Here is a 20,175-nt window from a genome sequence, read left to right on the forward strand (position 1 = left end):
GTGGGGGCCTTGAAGTTGATTCGTTCTTTGATAGGGAGCCAATGAAGTTTTTCACGAAGAGGTGTTCCACACTCAAAACGTGATTTGCCAAAAATGAGTCTTGCTGCTGTATTTTGGGCAGTTTGAAGTTTTTTCAGGATATGGGCCTTGCAGCCTAAGAAAATACTATTACAATAGTCGACATGGGTAAGTACCGTGGATTGCACCAGGTTCCGGAATGTGTTCAGGGGGAGATAAGGTTTTACGCGTCTGAGTATCCACATCATATTGAACATTTTCTTTGTAGTGGATTTAGCATGATTTTCAAGCGAGAGGTGGTTGTCTAATGTCACTCCAAGGATTTTCAGGCTGTCAGAGATGGGGATTGTGATGTCGGAGGTGTTAAGATTAGTTGGGAGGAGTGCAGAGTGTTGAGAGGAGAGGATTAGGCATTGTGCTTTCTCTTTGTTCAATTTCATCATAAAGGCATTGGCCCAAGAGGTTACGATGTTCATGCCCATGGATATTTTGTCGGAGATTTCTGTTAAGTTAGATTTGGAGGGAATAAATATGGTGATGTCATCGGCGTAAGTGAAAGGGTTGAGACCATGCCTGAGTAGAGCTTTGGCTAGGGGAATCATCATAAGATTGAAGAGTATCAGGGATAACGGAGATCCTTGAGGTACACCACAGTTTGGTGACCAGGGAGATGAGAAAGTTGAGGTTGATTTGACTTGGTAAGATCTTGAGGTGATGAAGCCTTTTATCCAATTAATGATATTTCCTCTGATACCAAGTTTGTCCAGTAGTTTGGATAGAATATTATGATTTACCATGTCAAATGCACTGAACAAATCGAATTGTAGAAGGAGGATGCTGTTTCCAAATGAGATTTCCTATTTGAATTTGGATATTAGAGTGAGTAGGACGGTTTCTGTGCTGTGAGCTGGACGGAAACCCGATTTTGACTCGTGTAGAATAGAGAATTTTTGTATCGTTGATTTGAGAGGTCACCCTGTTTTTCATCAATTTAATTAGTAGGGGAATGGAGGAGACAGGGCGGTAGTTGGTGACATCACTCGCTGGTTTCTTGGGGTTTTTGGGTATAGGTGTAAGTAGTATGTTGCTATGTTCAGTAGGGAATGAACCATGTTGTAGCAGGAAGTTAAGGTGGGAGGTGAGATCTATAATAAAGCGCTCTGGGGCATCTTTCATTAGGTAGTTGGGACATGGGTCAAGATGGCAGTGAGATTTGGAGAGTTTGGTGATCGCCATAGACACTTCTTTAGTGGTGAGGGGGGTGAAATTTGTCCAAGAGCAGTCTACTGGAATTTCGTTATTGTAGGGGTCCAATTTGTCAAGAAAGGAATCGAAATTTGCATGGGCCTGGGGAATCGTACTGCAAAGATTGGTAATTTTGTCGCTGAAGTGTTTGGCCAATTGGTTAGCAGATGGGCAATTTGAGGATGATGATGTAACTGGGTTGGTGTTAAGAAGATTCTTTATGAATTGATATTGTTTTTTTATGTCTGTGCCACAGGATATAATTTGTGTATTGTAGGATCTTTTGGCTCGTTTAATGGCATTTTTGTAATTCCTGTGTCACTGCTTCCATGCGTTGTAGGTGTGGTTATCTCTTGATTTACTCCATGCTTTTTCTAGTTTTCTGGTTTGAGATTTTAGGGGTTTTAGTAGATAATTAAACCACGGTGACAGGTTGCGCCTGCGTAGATTTTTAGTACATAATGGGGCTATTTCATCCAGTATAAGTTTGCATCTGTTGCCCCATTCAGTAAGGAAGTAATTTGAGTTTGGTTGTATAGACCAGTTGTTGTTGTTGTACATTTGTTGCCAAAACCTTTCCTTGTCAATTCGTCCTCTAGTGATGATTGTTATAGGGTCTTGCGTTTTAGGTTGGCCCTTTATTCGCCTGTGGAGGGATAGTGTCGCTTTCTGATGATCCGACCAGGGGGTAGCAGACCAGTTAATATCAGAAATGTAGATGTTTTGGTCCGTAGAGAATTTGTAAGAGATGATGTTGAGCGAGTGACCTTTGTTGTGGGTAGATTGTATAGGAGGGAGGCCAAGGTTACAAAGATCCTTACATTCGACAGTGTAGGCAGAGTTGGGATCCTTTAAATGTAGGTTTAAGTCCCCAATTAATAATACATTGGAATTATTGAGGCAGGCGTTTGATATAAAATCCATGAAGGTGGATTGGCTGTCGTTCCAGTTAGAGGGAGGTCTGTAAAAAATGATACAGGTTAGATGGTCACATAACACAGGACTTTTAAGTTTGATTGAAGCAATTTCAAGCTGTGGTGCAGTGGTTTCAGAAGTGGGTTCAGCGGAGAAACTTGATTTGTAGATGAGCGCTATGCCCCCACGTCTCTTCTCCTTTCTGGTCCAGTTTAAGATTTTATAGCCAGGGGGGCATAGATTGAGTACTATGGGGTCTTTTGGGTCACGGATCCAGGTTTCTGTGATGAGTAAGAGGTCAAGGTTGTCTGCCTGAATCCAGTCTGTAAGGATTTCAGTTTTGTTAACTGCTGATCTTGCTTGATTTATCCTACACAGATGGTTAGGTGTGGATCTTCTGTTAGGGTTGAAGGGTGGATATTGATGAGTTGTCTTGTTATAGATGTTTTGGGTTTAGTTGAGTTTGTTTCTGTTTTAAGCGATGTCTGTCTGTGTGGAGGTTGGTTTCTTTGGTTGTTGATGGTACGTGGGGACGTGTTTGGCTTGGTTGTTTTTTTGTGGTGATGGAGGACTGGTATAACATTGAATTCCGAGGGGGTGGAGGTGTGTGTTGCATGGATGATCGTAAATGAATCGATGATGAGTATTTTTAGGGGGAACATGTTGGTGTGATGTTATGGTTGAAAGGGGGATGAGTGAGTTAGAGGAAGGGAGGAGGGCAGTAGAGACAATAAATTAAGTGATGAAACTGTCAAGAAGCACAATAAATGTATAAATTCAGTGTAGCAGGGACACGAGACTAGGGATCGTGTCAAGATATAGTGCAATATATAGCATCAATTCTACACAATCGCCTGAGCTGGAAACCGTGTCAAGATATAAACATTCAGCAGCATATATAGCAATTATGAGTGTTCAGCAATGCAATATAACATCAGAACATACACATTAAAGCATATATATTATATAGAAACATTTAGCAGTATAATAAAGCATCAGACTATACACATAAGAATATACTTCAATATATTGCATTGTATACAATCAGGATACTTTAGATTTGTCTTGAGAGAAGTAGGGAAGAACAAAATAAACAGGAGCAGAGGCAAGGTTGAGCACAACAGTATTGAATAGATCAGGTGATAAAACCTGTGTAGTTCTCCCTTCCCCTCGAGCTCCTTCTTGACAGACCGTTAATAGCAGGATGGTGAAGTATGCTTCAAACGTTAAGGGATCAGTCGTATGGAGACGGCTGATGGATCATTCACTTGGATCTGCGTCGGTCTTACATTTCGGCGTTATCGGCTGTGGAGGTACTGCCATGTGGGCAGAATGCACCCGTGTGGAGCAACTATGTGCAAGAAGTGCAGGGCCTCTAGGCCTGAGGAGGCAAGGATCCCCTGGTCAATTCTTTATTTTTCGCTGGACTCTGGTTGGGGTAAACGAGCAATCTGGGAGTCCAATGCCTGTGCCAGGTGAGATCATTTCTGCTCACGCCTAACGCCGGTTCTCTGGTGTTGGTGTAGCCGCTGTTTTTGGCCAGCTACCACAGGGCCGCCGCCAGTTAGATCTCTACGGCGCTACACGTGGCTGTTGGCACCACTGCGCAGATGGCGATGCAAAGGGGGAGACTGGTTGCCGTGAATAGGCCAGAGAAGCGTAAGTTTGGTGATGGTGCAGCCGTTCTTGAACCCCTGTCGCCGTTGGGCTGTCGCCAGTTAGTTTTCCACGGTGAGATAAATGTTTGTTGGTATTGATGCCGCTGGTTAGTTTTCTATAGCGTACCATGTGGACGTACAAATGCTGTTTTAGCCCAGCTGTTGCTGGGTCGTCGCCGGTTATATTTCCACAATGTGCTGTGTGGCCGTTGGCAACACTGCACAGCCGGCGATGCAGGGGAGAGACTGGTTGCCGTGAGTAGGCCAAAGCAGTGTTAGTCTGGTGTTGGTGTTGGTGGTGTCGTGGCTGAAGCTCAGTTACCGTTGGGCCATCACTGGCCAGTCCACCACAGTGTTTAGTGAGTTTGCTGGCACTACTGCCGCCCGTTAGTTATCCACAGCAAACCACGCGGCCATCGGAATCGTAGCACTGATGGTTATGTAAGGTGAGAGCTCAGGTATTGTGAATAGGCTGGAGTAGTGCCAGGCCAGTAGGTCAAGGCTGGGATCGATCAGCGAGGATGGCCAGTAGGTCAAGGCTGGGATCGGTCAACGAGGATGGCCAATATACACAATTTATCCCGGTTCAGGCCAAGGTTTGGTGGTTATAAGAAGTCCAGTTTCCAATCGAATTCCAACTAGTATCCCGGGAGCCATGTGCCTACGTGACTGACTAGACAGCGGCCATCTTCATTAGTGGGGTAGGGGGGTGGGATGGGTTATGGGATGCAGATCAGCTTGAAGGACCCACTGTCAGACCTACGTGTTGGCTCGTGAAATAACACCCATCAGAGAAAGGTGTCTCTCTCTCATTTTAACAGGCTACCCGCCTGGGTAGCTCTTTAACTCCTTGAATAGAGTCTCCTCCTGTCAGTCAGTGTCCCTCAAATAGTGCATATCGTATCTCGTGTACAACAGTTCTCTGGATGAGCTGGGCAGACAGACTGCTGGCACAAAGTGTGCGTTGTGGACAGTGGATAGTAAAGCTTTGGTCCACTAGGACCACTGATCTAACCAGATGGTAATTGTCATTAGCCGGGCATAGGAATGCCTGTGCAGATGATATGAGACCCCTGGTTTTGGTGATGGCCTTCCTTATGAGAGCTGGTACTACTGGTGCCTTACAAGAGATGGACAGCAAAGATTATCACATACCAGTGGCAGTGTAAATCTCACTCTGTAGGTTTCACACCAGAGAGAGAAAACACAGATGTACCTTGGAATGTCAATCCATTGCTGTAGAAAGTCTTGTAACAACCATGACAGTCGGTTTCTGTCCTAGTCAGGGTTTGGTTCATAGGCCTTAGTTCGACAATGCAGGCCTTAAGCATTCAAACAGGTATGGGCAGTATATCTCACTACATCCCCAAGGTAGAGATTAAAAAACTGCAAGTATAATCTATTTTTTTCAAATCTCTCATAGCCTCTGGCTGGAAATAGCAGTGGATGTAAAATGCAGTGGTACTAGGCACTGTATCTAGAAAACAAAATCAGAAAAAATGAAACAGTGGCGGGTAGCCACACCCCCTACCGTGACATCATCACTGGCTGCCGATATCTGGAGCCTTCCTATGCTGCGACTGCAGCCACAAGACCAAAGAGGGTTGTGCCACTTTGTTGTCATTTTGGTGTGTCAGGTAGTTTAACTGTGTTTTCCTATCAAATGGTGAAGAGGAAAGTTAAGGCGGAAGGTAGCTTCAACTGCTTTGGCTGTGGTATGTTGTCCTATGGGTAGGCATATCTGTGCTTCTACTTCTGTCCCAGTGAGTACTACTCCTTAGTTAAACTCCTCACTCCAGTCTTCAAGCTTAAGTGCATCTTCCTTAGCGTCCCTCTGGACTGGCCCAGAATGTGACTGATGGGTTGTGCACGCCTTCCAGCAGGTGGAGACTGAGAAAAAAAAACTGTGACTCTAGAGAGAGCGCCAATAAGAGCCCTTGGCAACAAGAGAAAGATCCAGTCATCTCAGTCTCCAGCAGGTGGAAGATGGTGAGCCTTTTAGTCTCATTCTTTATATTATATTTGTGTTATATTATATTCTTTATATTATTTCTATTTCTTGCTGTAATTCTTTTAGTTGGTTTTAATATCTTGGTTTGGGTGAATTTATTTCTTCTGTGCATCCGGATATATTAAAAAAACAAAAGAAAAAACCCCCTGTTGTTTAGAGGCAGAGGCCCTTGGGGGTCTCTTAGCGCCTCGGGGGTGTCAAACTTGGGTGGCCGGGTCCCTCCCCCTCATGTCCTCCCTGGTATTTTTTTAAGCTGTGCTTGAGTAAAAACAAAAAAAGCAAACAAAAAAAAGAGGAAATCTCAGCACAGAAAGGCAGTTTCCTCAAGCTCTTCAGGGGAAGAGCTTTTGAGGCAGGGAGAGGCAGCCATGAGAAAAAAAAAAAAAAAGTCAAGCTTTGATTTTGGTTCTCTGCACTTTACTTTCTCTTTAAACGAGCAAGACATCTTCTGTTTTCTCTCTGTGACAGTTTACTGTTGTTTTTTCTGGCTCCTGTTTTGGTTTGCAGTTGGCTTAGGCAGATGCGATGGCAGAGAAGCTCCGCCGCTGTTCAGTCTGACAGCGGCAGGGAGTCGGCTCGAGTGGTGCTTGTAAGTTTTGCACCGCAGTAGATGCTTCGTCGGAGCAGGGGCTGTAAAAATGTCGGCGCCGTTAGCGGGCGGGGGGTGGGGGGTGGGCGATTCGGCAGTTTTAAGCGCAGTTGGGTCAGCCTCGCTGGCAGCACCGATTTCGGCAGGAAACACCACCATTTTGTTTTCCCCTCTGCATCCCTGCCTGCTTTACCGGCCACTCTACCGGCTCTGCTTAAGACTCCTGTTTCTTCAGCGGGTGAAGGTGGCTTCCCGCCTGACTTTGTGGTACAAATGCACTAAGCTTTTTTATTGCACAAAGCTGCTCCAGGAGAGGCTTCAGTGAAGAGGTCTCAGCAGGGCCAAGCAGCGGCTGCTAAGCGGCCCAGGCAGTTTTGAGATTTAGAAGGGGATTTTTCTTCTGATTTGGACACGGAAATACTGTCCTTGGAGGAGACATAGGTGTTTCCGGAAGGTCATTTTCCTGAGGACAGCGGTCAGCTGGAAGGTGGTGCGGAGCCTCTTTCTGCGGGGGAGGGCTGTGATTTCGGTATAGACCAGGCAAAATAGTTCCATTTCAATGATCCAAGTTTTTTTTCAGAGGACCTACTCCTTTTGGGGTGGTCGTAGAGGCGGTCGGGAAATGGGAAATTCTTTCTTGTCTTCCTCTCGTCCTCAGCAATGAAGGTTTGCAGGCCCAGCCTTCGGTTCATGTAGGAGCTCGGTTGACACAGTTTTATGGGAGGTGGGCCCAAATTACTTCAGACCAGTGGGTTCTAGAGGTTATTCGCGATGGGGTTCGCCTTAGAGTTTGCTCGTCCTTTGTCAGATGCTTTCGTGGAGTCTCCCTGCCGTTCTCTGCTCAAAACCAGGGCTGTCAGGGACACTCTATGCAGACTTCTCGACCTTCAGGCTATTTGTCCAGTTCCTTTGGCAGAGCAGCGTCTAGGATGTTACTTCATATACTTTCTGGTTCCCAAGCAAGAGGGTTCCTTCAGCCAATTTTAGATCTCCAGACGGTCAATCGAACCCTCAGGGTGCCCTCGTTTCGTTTGGAGACTTTGCAGTCGATCATTGTGGCGGTGCAGACCGAATAGTTTCTGATGTCGCTTGACCTCACAGAAACCTACTTGCATATCCCTATTTGACCGGCACACTAACGTTTCCTTCGGTTTGCGGTGCTCAGCCAGCATTTTCATTTTTGGGCTCTTCCCTTTGGGCTTGTGACTGCTCCTCGGACGTTTACCAAAGTCATGGTCGTAGTAGCCGCAGCACTCAAAATGGAAGGCATTCTAGTCCATCCTTATTTAGACGATTGGTTGATCAGAACAAAGTCTTACCAGGAGAGCGTTCAGGTGACAGCTCGAGTAGTAGACTTCTTTAAGTCCCTAGGTTGGGTAGTCAGTGCACAAAAGATCCATCTGCAGCCATCTCAGTCATTGGAGTACCTGGGAATCTGTTTTGACACGTTGCAGGGCTGTGTTTTTCTTCCGCCGGCTCATGTCCTCAAATTGCAGTCTCAGATTTGTCACTTATTGCAGTCACCGAGGCCAGCGGCCAAGGATTATCTTCAGGTCCTGGGTCCCATGATGGCGGCGATTGAGGCAGTGCCCTGGGCCAGGGCTCACATGAGGCCGCTTCACAGATCGTTTCTTTCTCGGTGATCATCACAGAAGGACTCTCTACATCAGAAATTGTCACTTCCGGTTCAGGTGAAGAGCAGCCTGCATTGGTGGCTGCGAGATGCCAGTATGACCAAGGGAATGCCTCTGGATCAGCCAAACTGGAGGGTGGTTACAACTGATGCCAGTCTCCAGGGATGGGGAGCTCACTGTCAGGGACAGTATGCTCAAGGCCTGTGGTCTCCTTAGGAGAGATCTTGCTCAATAAATCTATTTGAGACTAGGGCAGTTAGACTAGCAATCCAGACCTTTGTCCATCTGTTGAGGGGCGAGGCAGTCCGCGTGATGTCAGAAAATGCCACCGGGGTGGCTTACATCATTCGGCAAGGAGGAACGAGGAGTCGGCAGTTGGAGCAAGAAGCGTCACAGCTGTTACAGTGGTCGGAGGTACATCTGGTGGCACTGTCAGTGACTCATGTGTCAGGAGTTCAAAATGTTCAGGCAGACTTTCTCGGTTGAAACATACTAGATCCCGGGTAGTGGACTGTAAGCGGTGTGGCGTATCGAGCGGTGGTGAACTGTTGGGGGTTCCCCAAGATGGATGTTTGCTCCCTGGCCGACCAGTCTTCTTTATGCCTTTCCTCCCTGGCCATTGGTAGGGCGTCTACTTCAGAGAGTCGAGATGCAAAGGGGCCGTCTGATCTTGGTGGCACCGGATTGGCCTCGCAGACCGTGGTACGCCGATCTTAAGCTTCTTTTCAAACTCCAGGTCAAGCACGATCTTTTGGTTCAGGGCCCGGTGTTTCATCCAGATCTGGGTCGATTCTGTCTTACGGCCTGGCTCTTGAGCGGGTGAGACTGACAAGAAGATACTCCGCTAACATAATTGCTACTATGTTTCGCTCTCATTGGTGTTCTAACCTCTTTGAATTATGTTCAGACCTGGAGGATTTTTGAGGCCTGGTGTGAGGAGCTCGCGATAGCTCCCTTTCCTGTTTCCGTCTTGCAGATTTTGGATTTTCTGCAGCGTGGTTTTGACAAAGGCCTTGTTTTGGCTTCTCTTGAAGTGCACATTGCAGCTTTGTCGTGTTTTCGAGGTCGTGTTCAAGGAAGATCGCTGGCTAGCCACCTGGATGTGTTCCGTTTTGAAAGAGGGGTTAGCCTCCTGCGTCCTCCGTCTCGCTGTTCTTTTCCCCGCTGGGATGTTAATTTGGTACTCTCGGTTCTTACCAAGCCTCCATTTGAGCCTTTATCTTCTTGTACTTTGAAGGACTTAACCCTGAAGGCATTGTTTTTAGTGGCTATTGCCTCAGCTAGTAGAGTTTCGGAGTTGCAGGCTCTTTCGTGTAGGTCTCCGTTTTTGGAATTCAGCTCGGATCGAGTGGTTTTAAGACCAGTTCCTTCTTTTCTGCACAAGGTTTTGACTTGTTTTCATTCATCTCAACTGGTGGTGTTCTAAGTTCTTTCTCCGGTTTGAGGAGCAGCGTCTCTTGAAGCTTTTGGATGTCAAAAGAGTTCTGAAGTATTATGTCAAGTCTACGGAGGACATTTGTCAGTCTGACCGGAGGTTCATGCAAAGGGCTTATGGCTTTTAAGCCCACTATTTCTCATTGGCTTAAGGAAATTATTGCATCAGCTTACCTTCTTTCTGGGAAAGCTGTTCTGGAAGGAGTTAAGGCTCACTCTACCAGAGGTCAGGCTACTTCTTGGGCAGAGCATTGTCTGGTGCCTCCGGAGGACATTTGTATGATGGCGACTTGGTCTTCTTTGCATTCCTTTTCTAAGCATTATTGATTGGACCTCTTGAGTCATCAGCAAGTTGTTTTCGGGGCACATGTTTTGATGGCGGGGTTGTTAGGGTCCTTCACATAATCTTACTGCTTTGTTACTTCCCATCAGTCACGTTCTGGGCCGGTCCGGAGGGACGCAAAGGAAGTAGAAATTAGACCTTACCTGCTAATTTGCTTTCCTTTAGTCCCTCCGGACTGGCCCGGATCCCTCCCTTTAGGTATTATGTGTCTTCAAGAGTTAAGTGATGTTGTCTTTGGAGCTGTGTTGCTGGTTTCTGTTTTCATTGTTAAAAACAGAAAAAAGAAAACACAAATTCTGTGGTTCAGTATGTAACCTTTTGTGCATGATAAGCAGGGGCATGTCATTGGTCACATTATTGTTGGTGGCACACACCCTGTGTTGGCAGTGTGCCGGTGGCTGCTCAGACTTTCGTATGCACATACTGTTTACTTATTGTTTTACATCCTTCTGCTTTGGTACTTTGTTACTGGATCTCTCTTGTTGCCAAGGGCTCTCTCTAGTCACAGTTTTTTTTCTCAGTCTCCACCTGCTGGAAGGCGTGCACAACCCATCTGTCACATTCTGGGCCGGTCCAGAGGGACTAAAGGAAAGCAAATTAGCAGGTAAGGTCTAATTTCTCCTTTTAGCCCCATCGAGAGGGTTCCTCCCCCAGCTCCTGGAGGATCAAATGATTTATTATTACCTTTAAAATCTTTGGAAACTGCTCCTGTTAAAACCTTTTTACCTATAGTAATATGTCTGTGGATTCAGCCCCAGCTTTGAATATGCCCACAGCTCCTGCTGAGATTACGTTTAAAAATATTTGGGCTTCACTGAAGGACATGACTGACCAGATAAGTTTTCACATGGAATGGCTGAGAAAATGGGAGAGATGGATGGTAGACTTTAAAAGATTGAAGAAACATGTGATGGTTTTATTTCTCAGTTTTCTTCAATGCGATCTTTAAGAGCCACAAGAGTTAAGGATAATTTAATCCTTCATAGTCTTGTGGATATTTGGAGAATTCTCCAGCGAAAACCTTAGATTGTTGAATTTTCCAAAAAATGATCTTTTGTTATCGGAGATTTTGTTCAGGAATTAACATAAACAAATTTTGCAATTATCCAATGTGGATAATATATTATTATCAAAGCTGTATTATATATCTGGTTTAAACAATGTTCCTACTGAAGAGGTACAAATTAATGTTGATCCTACAACTGCTAATTTGACCTAATTTCTTGAAACTCCTCAGGATGTTATTTCTTCAAGGGCAACATTGCTTGTTACAATGACTGAAAATGACAAACTGTTAGTTTTAAAAAGATAGGGGTTCTTTTACAAAGCCATGGTAAAACGTGGCCTGCAGTAGTGTGGGTGTGTCTTTTGGGCGCATGCTGGGCCACTTTTACGCAGCTTGGGAAAAGGCCATTTTTTAATGGGCAGGGAAATGGGTGTGCTCGTTTACTGCCAGGAACATCGCCTGCGGTAGAAAATAGAAAAATAATTTCTACCATGGGATTTGGCACATGCTAAACTCGGAATTACCGCCAGGCACATGCGCTACCCTGGCGGTATTGCTGATGTGGCATGCACTACCCACGCGTTAACCCTCCTGCACCTTTGTAAAAGGGCCCCCTACTTTTCTAAGGAAGACTTGCTATATTGTGGTCAGAAGGTAACTGTTTCCTGATGTGTCTAAAGCTTCCCGACTGAGAAGGAGACAATTTTTGCAGTCAAAATTTAAAGATTCTTGACTGGTCTAGTATGGACACTAAGGAAATGGCATTGACACATTGGCATGCAAATCCAAAAATAAAAAGTGGCTATTCTAAATTTTTAATATGTTTGAGAAGATGAGATTGATGATGATGATCTATTAAGATAATTAAATTGCAGATTTGGTTTCTTGATTAAATGGAAATACTGATGATATTAGCACTCTTGCATAACAGTCTGGAATGTAAATGCATCACAATAAAAATCACTTTATTTTTTTGCTTTGGTGAAATGTTTTATTACATTGCTGTATTGATGTTTGATTCCCTAAATAAATCTAGAAATGTTGTGATGTTTTGCTTTCCTAAGCAGTTTTTCCACTTGGCTTTTGCAGTATGAAGAATTAATGGAAGGCTTTAAAAATTTACACAAGGAATGTGAGCAACTCAAAATGTCTGGTTTCTCCACTGCAGAAATAAGAAGGGTAAAACAACCCCCCTCTAATTTTTAAAGCTTATGGTGCATATAACTGTATGTTTTAGGTTTGAAATATATCTAGGTCTCTTCTGATTTTATTTTATTTTGCTTTGTCCTTAGCAGTTCCCAAACTTAAATCAGAGCTTTTATAAAGTTGGCTATTGAGAGATTTTTAGCTTTCACAGTTCTAATGGTTTATGCATAAGTTAAGCTAACATTTTCTCTTAAATAAAAATTACTTCCTGGTTGTACCTTTACATAAGTCTGAGAATGAGAAGAAAGTGATGAAGGTATCAGGATCAAGTAGAAAGGAAAAAAGAAAGATTCATGTTCAAAAATACCAACGTATCATTTAAAAAATTGAGATGTAGTTCAACAAACTGCTGCTTTTGTATAAAGCAAGTTCTTGTGAAATAGTGCATAGAGCTTGCACTTATACAACAATACTAAGAAGTCAAAATTAGACTAATATAAGAGTTATCAAAGTGAAAGGAGAAAGAGAATCAATCTTAAACAACTTTTACTGCCCAGTTAAAGTTAGCTTAATGGCGGCATAGTGATGTTAAATGTATTTTAGTCCATAGTACTATGATTCATCCAGTCTGATGGAATTTGTAAACATCTCCTAAACGTTGATGAACCCGTATTTCATCAAGTTGCCATTGTGTTTCTGTGCTTTTTAGGATATCAGTGCGATGGAAGAAGAGAAGGATCAACTTCTAAAGAGAGTAGAGCGTCTTAGGAAAAGGGTAATGAGAGAAGTAACACTGTGAAATGTCGATGTCATAATCCTTGGCTGCAACTCCAGGCTAGGAATGCAAACAAGGATTAAAATGACCATGTTGCATATTCAAGAAAGGAATCAAATAACTAATTGATAGGTTGGGAATCTCCCTGGGCAAGAAGCCCAAACTTTTAAGGACCTTAAGTCTAGTGTCTTGCTGTCATCATCTAGTTGTTGTATATGTGAAAAGGAAATGTTGTGGGCTTCTGTGACACATGTTCCTGCCAATTTATTTCTTCCAAACCTGAAGCACACAGGCATGCACTTCTTACTCATTTGCTGTAGGTGGAGACAGTGCAGAACTATCAACGAATGCTGGAAATGGCAAGACAGCTCCGGGTAGAAAAAGAGCGAGAGGAATATATAGCACAGCAGAAACAGGAGCAGAAAAATCAGGTACTGAAAGCACAGTCTCTCATTTTTACTAGTTTCTATGGTGAGGGAAGCCTGAAGCAGTGACATTAATAGCAAAAGTGGGAAGAGATTTTGGACTGTGAAGATGTGTAGAGCATTCAGTTCATTTTGGTGTTATCTGAGTTGGAAATGAGGCTGGGGGAATAATTTGGAGAATAGAAAATATGGGGAGACTGAAATAAAGGTTCATATTTTTCAGAGTTTGGATATTTTGTTTTTGCACTGTAAGATCGGATTGAGGTGAATGGGCTCAGTAGTCAATTTTGATTTCTTTAAAAACTATCCAGGTGATATTTTTTACAGATTAACTGGCTGTGCTGCAGCTCTGTCTGTACATTTTAGACTTAGCAGCTCTGTCTCTGAATCTCCCCCACAAATTCAAACTTAGTGGGTGTGACCTGATTCTCTGTTAGAGGGGCAGCCTTCTATACCAGTTTTTCTTGAGAAATCCATCTTTTTACAGATTAACTGGCTGTGCTGCAGCTCTGTCTGTACATTTTAGACTTAGCAGCTCTGTCTCTGAATCTCCCCCACAAATTCAAACTTAGTGGGTGTGACCTGATTCTCTGTTAGAGGGGCAGCCTTCTATACCAGTTTTTCTTGAGAAATCCATCTTTTTTACAGATTAACTGGCTGTGCTGCAGCTCTGTCTGTACATTTTAGACTTAGCAGCTCTGTCTCTGAATCTCCCCCACAAATTCAAACTTAGTGGGTGTGACCTGATTCTCTGTTAGAGGGGCAGCCTTCTATACCAGTTTTTCTTGAGAAATCCATCTTTTTTACAGATTAACTGGCTGTGCTGCAGCTCTGTCTGTACATTTTAGACTTAGCAGCTCTGTCTCTGAATCTCCCCCACAAATTCAAACTTAGTGGGTGTGACCTGATTCTCTGTTAGAGGGGCAGCCTTCTATACCAGTTTTTCTTGAGAAATCCATCTTTTTACAGATTAACTGGCTGTGCTGCAGCTCTGTCTGTACATTTTAGACTTAGCAGCTCTGTCTCTGAATCTCCCCCACAAATTCAAACTTAGTGGGTGTGACCTGATTCTCTGTTAGAGGGGCAGCCTTCTATACCAGTTTTTCTTGAGAAATCCATCTTTTTTACAGATTAACTGGCTGTGCTGCAGCTCTGTCTGTACATTTTAGACTTAGCAGCTCTGTCTCTGAATCTCCCCCACAAATTCAAACTTAGTGGGTGTGACCTGATTCTCTGTTAGAGGGGCAGCCTTCTATACCAGTTTTTCTTGAGAAATCCATCTTTTTTACAGATTAACTGGCTGTGCTGCAGCTCTGTCTGTACATTTTAGACTTAGCAGCTCTGTCTCTGAATCTCCCCCACAAATTCAAACTTAGTGGGTGTGACCTGATTCTCTGTTAGAGGGGCAGCCTTCTATACCAGTTTTTCTTGAGAAATCCATCTTTTTTACAGATTAACTGGCTGTGCTGCAGCTCTGTCTGTACATTTTAGACTTAGCAGCTCTGTCTCTGAATCTCCCCCCCAAATTCAAACTTAGTGGGTGTGACCTGATTCTCTGTTAGAGGGGCAGCCTTCTATACCAGTTTTTCTTGAGAAATCCATCTTTTTTACAGATTAACTGGCTGTGCTGCAGCTCTGTCTGTACATTTTAGACTTAGCAGCTCTGTCTCTGAATCTCCCCCACAAATTCAAACTTAGTGGGTGTGACCTGATTCTCTGTTAGAGGGGCAGCCTTCTATACCAGTTTTTCTTGAGAAATCCATCTTTTTTACAGATTAACTGGCTGTGCTGCAGCTCTGTCTGTACATTTTAGACTTAGCAGCTCTGTCTCTGAATCTCCCCCACAAATTCAAACTTAGTGGGTGTGACCTGATTCTCTGTTAGAGGGGCAGCCTTCTATACCAGTTTTTCTTGAGAAATCCATCTTTTTACAGATTAACTGGCTGTGCTGCAGCTCTGTCTGTACATTTTAGACTTAGCAGCTCTGTCTCTGAATCTCCCCCACAAATTCAAACTTAGTGGGTGTGACCTGATTCTCTGTTAGAGGGGCAGCCTTCTATACCAGTTTTTCTTGAGAAATCCATCTTTTTTACAGATTAACTGGCTGTGCTGCAGCTCTGTCTGTACATTTTAGACTTAGATCCCTCCCACCCACCCCTCTACCCACCCACCCCTAGGGTGATAGTTCTTATATACCCTCCCAAGCAACCTAATCTGCCTGCAGATAACTGCTCTGTCTCTGTGTTCAGGCTCTTCACCTCCTTTCCTCCCACATTTTTCAAACATAGTGGGTGTGACTTGTTCTTACTGGGCAGTGCCTACCTGCCTGCTGCCTACCATTCCAGTTTTAAGCCTCTAATCCAGCTCTGCCGTTCTATCTATCGCTTAACACCTCAGTCACTACATATATACCCATAACACCTCAGTTACTACTTATGGCCCCTTTACACATTCTCTTCCTTGCCCTGTCCCTTCCTAATCTTTTTCCCCTCCCCCTACCGCTGTCTACCACTGGAACTCACTGCCCACCCATGTCCTCTCCCATCTTGCTCACTACTGCAATACCCTACTCACCCCCGTCCCTCACCACCTCACCATCTCTCCTGTCCCCCTCCTCCTTCCTAGCTCTCAACCTTCAACACTTCCTTCCTGCCATTAACCCATCCCCATTCCTCCTAAGCGCATCCCGTCTTCGTCGCCTTCGTCGCCCTACCTCCCCCACCCTCCTCCGCACTCTCTTGCTCCTCCTCCTGCTATCCGCAGGAGACATCAATCCCAATCCAGGTCCCCCACACCTGTCTTCGTCCTATCCATGCAAACGTTTCCGGGATGTCTCCAATCTCATATCTATTCCCCTCCTCCCCCCCTCTTCCCTCCCCTTCTCATGTGCACTGTGGAATGCCCACTCGGTCTGCAACAAACTTCCCTTCACCCACGATCTCTTCATCTCTCATTCCCTTCACCTGCTTGCCCTAACTGAAACCTGGCTCTCCCCTGACGACTCTGCCTCAGTTGCGGCTCTATGCCATGGAGGCTATCTCTTCTCCCATACTCCCCGCCTAGTTGGCCGTGGAGGAGGCGTCGGGTTACTACTCTCGCCCTCCTGTAGCTTCCAACCCCTCCTCCTACCACAGTCTCACTGCTTCTCATCCTTTGAAGTCCACTCCATCCGTCTATTCTACCCGTTGCCACTCAGAGTGGCAGTCATTTACCGCCCCCCTGATAAATCCCTCCCTTCCTTCCTCACCGACTTCGATGCCTGGCTTTCTGTTTTTCTTGAACCCTCATCTCCATCCCTCATTCTCGGAGACTTCAACATACACGTTGATGACCTGTCCAACTCTCACGCTTCTCAGTTCCTCACTCTAACATCATCCTTCAACCTCCAGCTTTGTTCCACCACCCCTACTCACCGTGATGGCCATTGCCTTGACCTCGTCCTCTCCTCTTCCGGCTCACCCTCCAATTTCCACACCTCAGCTCTTCCTGTCTCTGATCATCACCTGATCACCTTCACACTTCTTCACCCTCCCCCTCAGCCCCGCCCAACATTAACCACTACTTCCAGGAATCTCCAGATTATTGACCCTCCCACCTTATCATCTAGTATTTCTAATCTCCTCCCCTCCATCATGTCCTCCGAGTCTGTTGACGAGGCTGTCTCCGCTTACAATGCCACTCTCTCCTCTGCTCTGGACACCCTTGCACCATCCACCTCCCGTCCCACAAGGCGTACTAATCCCCAGCCCTGGCTGACCCCTTGCATCCGTTACCTTCGCTCCTGCGCCCGATCTGCTGAACGCCTCTGGAGGAAATCTCGCACCCATTCAGATTTCCTTCACTACAAATTCATGCTATCCTCCTTCCAGTCCTCACTATTCCTTGCCAAACAGGACTATTACACCCAATTGACTAATTCTCTCAGCTCTAACCCTCGTCGTCTCTTCGCCACCCTTAACTCCCTCCTCAAAGTGCCCTCCGCTCCCACCCCCCCGTCACTCTCTCCTCAATCACTGGCTGACTACTTCCGCGACAAGGTGCAAAAGATCAACCTTGAGTTCACTACCAAGCCACCTCCTCCTCTTCACCCTTCAACCCTCTCCCTCAACCAACCAACCCAGACCTCTTTCTCCTCCTTTCCTGATATCTCCGAGGAGGAAACCGCCCGCCTTCTTTCCTCCTCAAAATGCACCACTTGTTCCTCTGATCCCATCCCCACCAACTTACTTAACACCATCTCTCCTACTATCACCCCCTCCATCTGTCATATCCTCAACCTCTCTCTCTCCACTGCAACTGTCCCCGACACCTTCAAGCATGCTGTAGTCACGCCACTCCTCAAAAAACCATCACTAGACCCTACCTGTCCCTCCAACTACCGCCCCATCTCCCTCCTACCCTTCCTCTCCAAGACACTTGAGCGCGCAGTCCACAGCCGCTGCCTTGATTTTCTCTCCTCTCATGCCATCCTTGATCCGCTTCAATCCGGTTTTCGCCCTCTTCACTCGACAGAAACAGCACTTTCTAAAGTCTGTAATGACCTGTTCCTTGCCAAATCCAGAGGCCACTACTCCATCCTCATCCTCCTGGATCTATCCGCTGCTTTTGACACTGTCAATCATGACTTACTTCTTGCCACACTGTCCTCATTTGGGTTCCAGGGCTCTGTCCTCTCCTGGTTCTCCTCCTATCTCTCCCACCGCACCTTCAAAGTTCACTCTCATGGATCTTCCTCCACCCCCATCCCCTTATCTGTTGGTGTTCCCCAGGGATCGGTCCTTGGACCCCTTCTCTTCTCAATCTACACCTCTTCCCTGGGCTCCCTGATCTCATCTCATGGTTTCCAGTATCATCTCTATGCTGATGACACCCAACTGTATCTCTCCACACCAGACATCACCGCGGAGACCCAGGCAAAGGTATCGGCCTGCTTATCCGACATTGCTGCCTGGATGTCCAACCGCCACCTGAAACTGAACATGTCCAAGACCGAGCTTATCGTCTTTCCACCAAAACCCACTTCTCCTCTTCCTCCACTTTCTATCTCAGTTGATAACACCCTCATCCTCCCCGTCTCATCTGCCCGCAACCTCGGAGTCATCTTTGACTCCTCTCTTTCCTTCTCTGCGCATATCCAGCAGATAGCCAAGACCTGTCGCTTCTTCCTCTTTAACATCAGCAAAATTCGCCCTTTCCTCTCTGAACACACCACCCGAACTCTCGTCCACGCTCTCATTACCTCTCGCCTGGACTACTGCAACTTACTCCTCACCGGCCTCCCACTTAGCCATCTATCCCCCCTTCAGTCTGTTCAGAACTCTGCTGCACGTCTCATATTCCGCCAGAACCGATATACTCATATCACCCCTCTCCTCAGGTCACTTCACTGGCTTCCGATCAGATACCGCATTCAATTCAAGCTTCTCCTTCTTACCTACAAATGCACTCAGTCTGCTGCCCCTCACTACCTCTCTACCCTCATCTCCCCTTACGTTCCCGCCCGTAACCTCCGTTCACAGGATAAATCCCTCCTCTCAGTACCCTTCTCCACCACCGCCAACTCCAGGCTCCGCTCATTCTGCCTCGCCTCACCCTATGCTTGGAACAACCTTCCTGAACCCTTACGCCAAGCCCCCTCCCTGCCCATCTTCAAGTCTTTGCTTAAAGCCCACCTCTTCAATGCTGCGTTCGGCACCTAACCCTTACCGTTCAGTGAATCCAGACTGCCCCAATTTGATTGCCCCGATCGGACCGACCGTTCACTTGTCTATTAGATTGTAAGCTCTTTGAGCAGGGACTGTCTCTCTTTGTTAAATTGTACAGCGCTGCGTAACCCTAGTAGCGCTCTAGAAATGTTAAGTAGTAGTAGTAGTAGTAGATATTCAATCCATGGTAGACAGAGATTTTGTGAATGTTGACTGCCATGAGCGGTTTTGTGTCTGGATATTCAGTGCTGGCCCTTATCTGGATACTGAACATCTGGGCACTGACGATATATACAGTTCTACTTGCTCAGATAACTATTGTGGTACCAGTTCTGAATAGTGGGACCTCCCTGGCATGAACTGGATAGTGCTGCAGCAGTCACAACTGATACACTGCGTCACTATCCAGGTAGGTGCCGCTGGATATCAATGGGGAGCTGGCCAATGAGATTTAAGTAGGCAGGAGCCTCTCCTGGCTGCTTAAATCATTTTGAATATCTACCCATTTATATCTTACGTAAATGTATTTTTCACCCAGTATTGATGATTAAATCTGTTCTTTCTATGCTTTTCTGTTTATCCTCCCCCCCCCCCGACCCATGACCGCTCCCCCAGTGTACACAAGGTTAATCCTAGGCCATTATACCTCCTAACCTGGTTAAAAATAGACTGGTAAAAATGGACTTGTTAATACTGTTTCTCAGCTGTTTCATGCAGAGCAGAGGTTGCAGAGAGCACAGCAGCAGCTGAAGGATATTCGTCATGCAGCAGTAGATGCAAAGCCTGAAAGTGAGTGCAAATCAATGGTAATGAGTGACTTCTAACATGTTACATGGCAAAAGGGTTGGAAGTTATTGCATAGGAAAGTGAAAACTGTCAGTTTTATGATCCATCTGAAAAAACATCAATAGTTTAAGATCAGATAATTTAGTCTAAACTTGTGATTAGCTAGGGTCTTTCCTTTTTTATGTTTTTACAGAAACCTTTGACAAATCAGGTCCTGTATCTTAAAAGCAAGATTATAAATACTGATTTGTTGAAAAGTTGAACATGTGCGGATATGATGCGTAGGTATTCATTTCCATGGTTTTATAAACTCTTGGCAAAGTAAGCTAAGCTGTCTTTTCAACTAATTGTTTTTCTGCTTTTGTAAAGCCTTAATGTATTAAAATGAAAATGTTTTTTTGGCATCTGCATAATACCATCCAGGAACCTGTGGGTTGTGTGTCCATTGGCCAGCGGGTGGAGATTATGACCTCATTCCATCCAGG

The 20,175-nt window shown here is 45.4% G+C and overlaps 1 protein-coding gene across 1 annotated transcript in view; it reads left to right on the forward strand.

The window, feature by feature from the left end:
- LOC115459059 (intraflagellar transport protein 81 homolog) overlaps positions 1-19,693 on the forward strand; it is a gene marked incomplete at its 3' end in the record, with an annotated part of 67,292 nt that extends 47,599 nt beyond the window's left edge. The window contains exons 5-8 of the mRNA XM_030188923.1: positions 11,943-12,032; positions 12,709-12,774; positions 13,095-13,205; positions 19,609-19,693. Coding sequence (XP_030044783.1) covers positions 11,943-12,032; positions 12,709-12,774; positions 13,095-13,205; positions 19,609-19,693 — 352 coding nt within the window. The remainder of the gene's footprint in view (positions 1-11,942; positions 12,033-12,708; positions 12,775-13,094; positions 13,206-19,608) is intronic.
- Between the last annotated feature and the right edge of the window lie 482 nt (positions 19,694-20,175).

Source organism: Microcaecilia unicolor, unplaced genomic scaffold, assembly GCF_901765095.1.
Source record: "Microcaecilia unicolor unplaced genomic scaffold, aMicUni1.1, whole genome shotgun sequence".
Classification (NCBI taxonomy): Eukaryota; Metazoa; Chordata; class Amphibia; order Gymnophiona; family Siphonopidae; genus Microcaecilia; species Microcaecilia unicolor.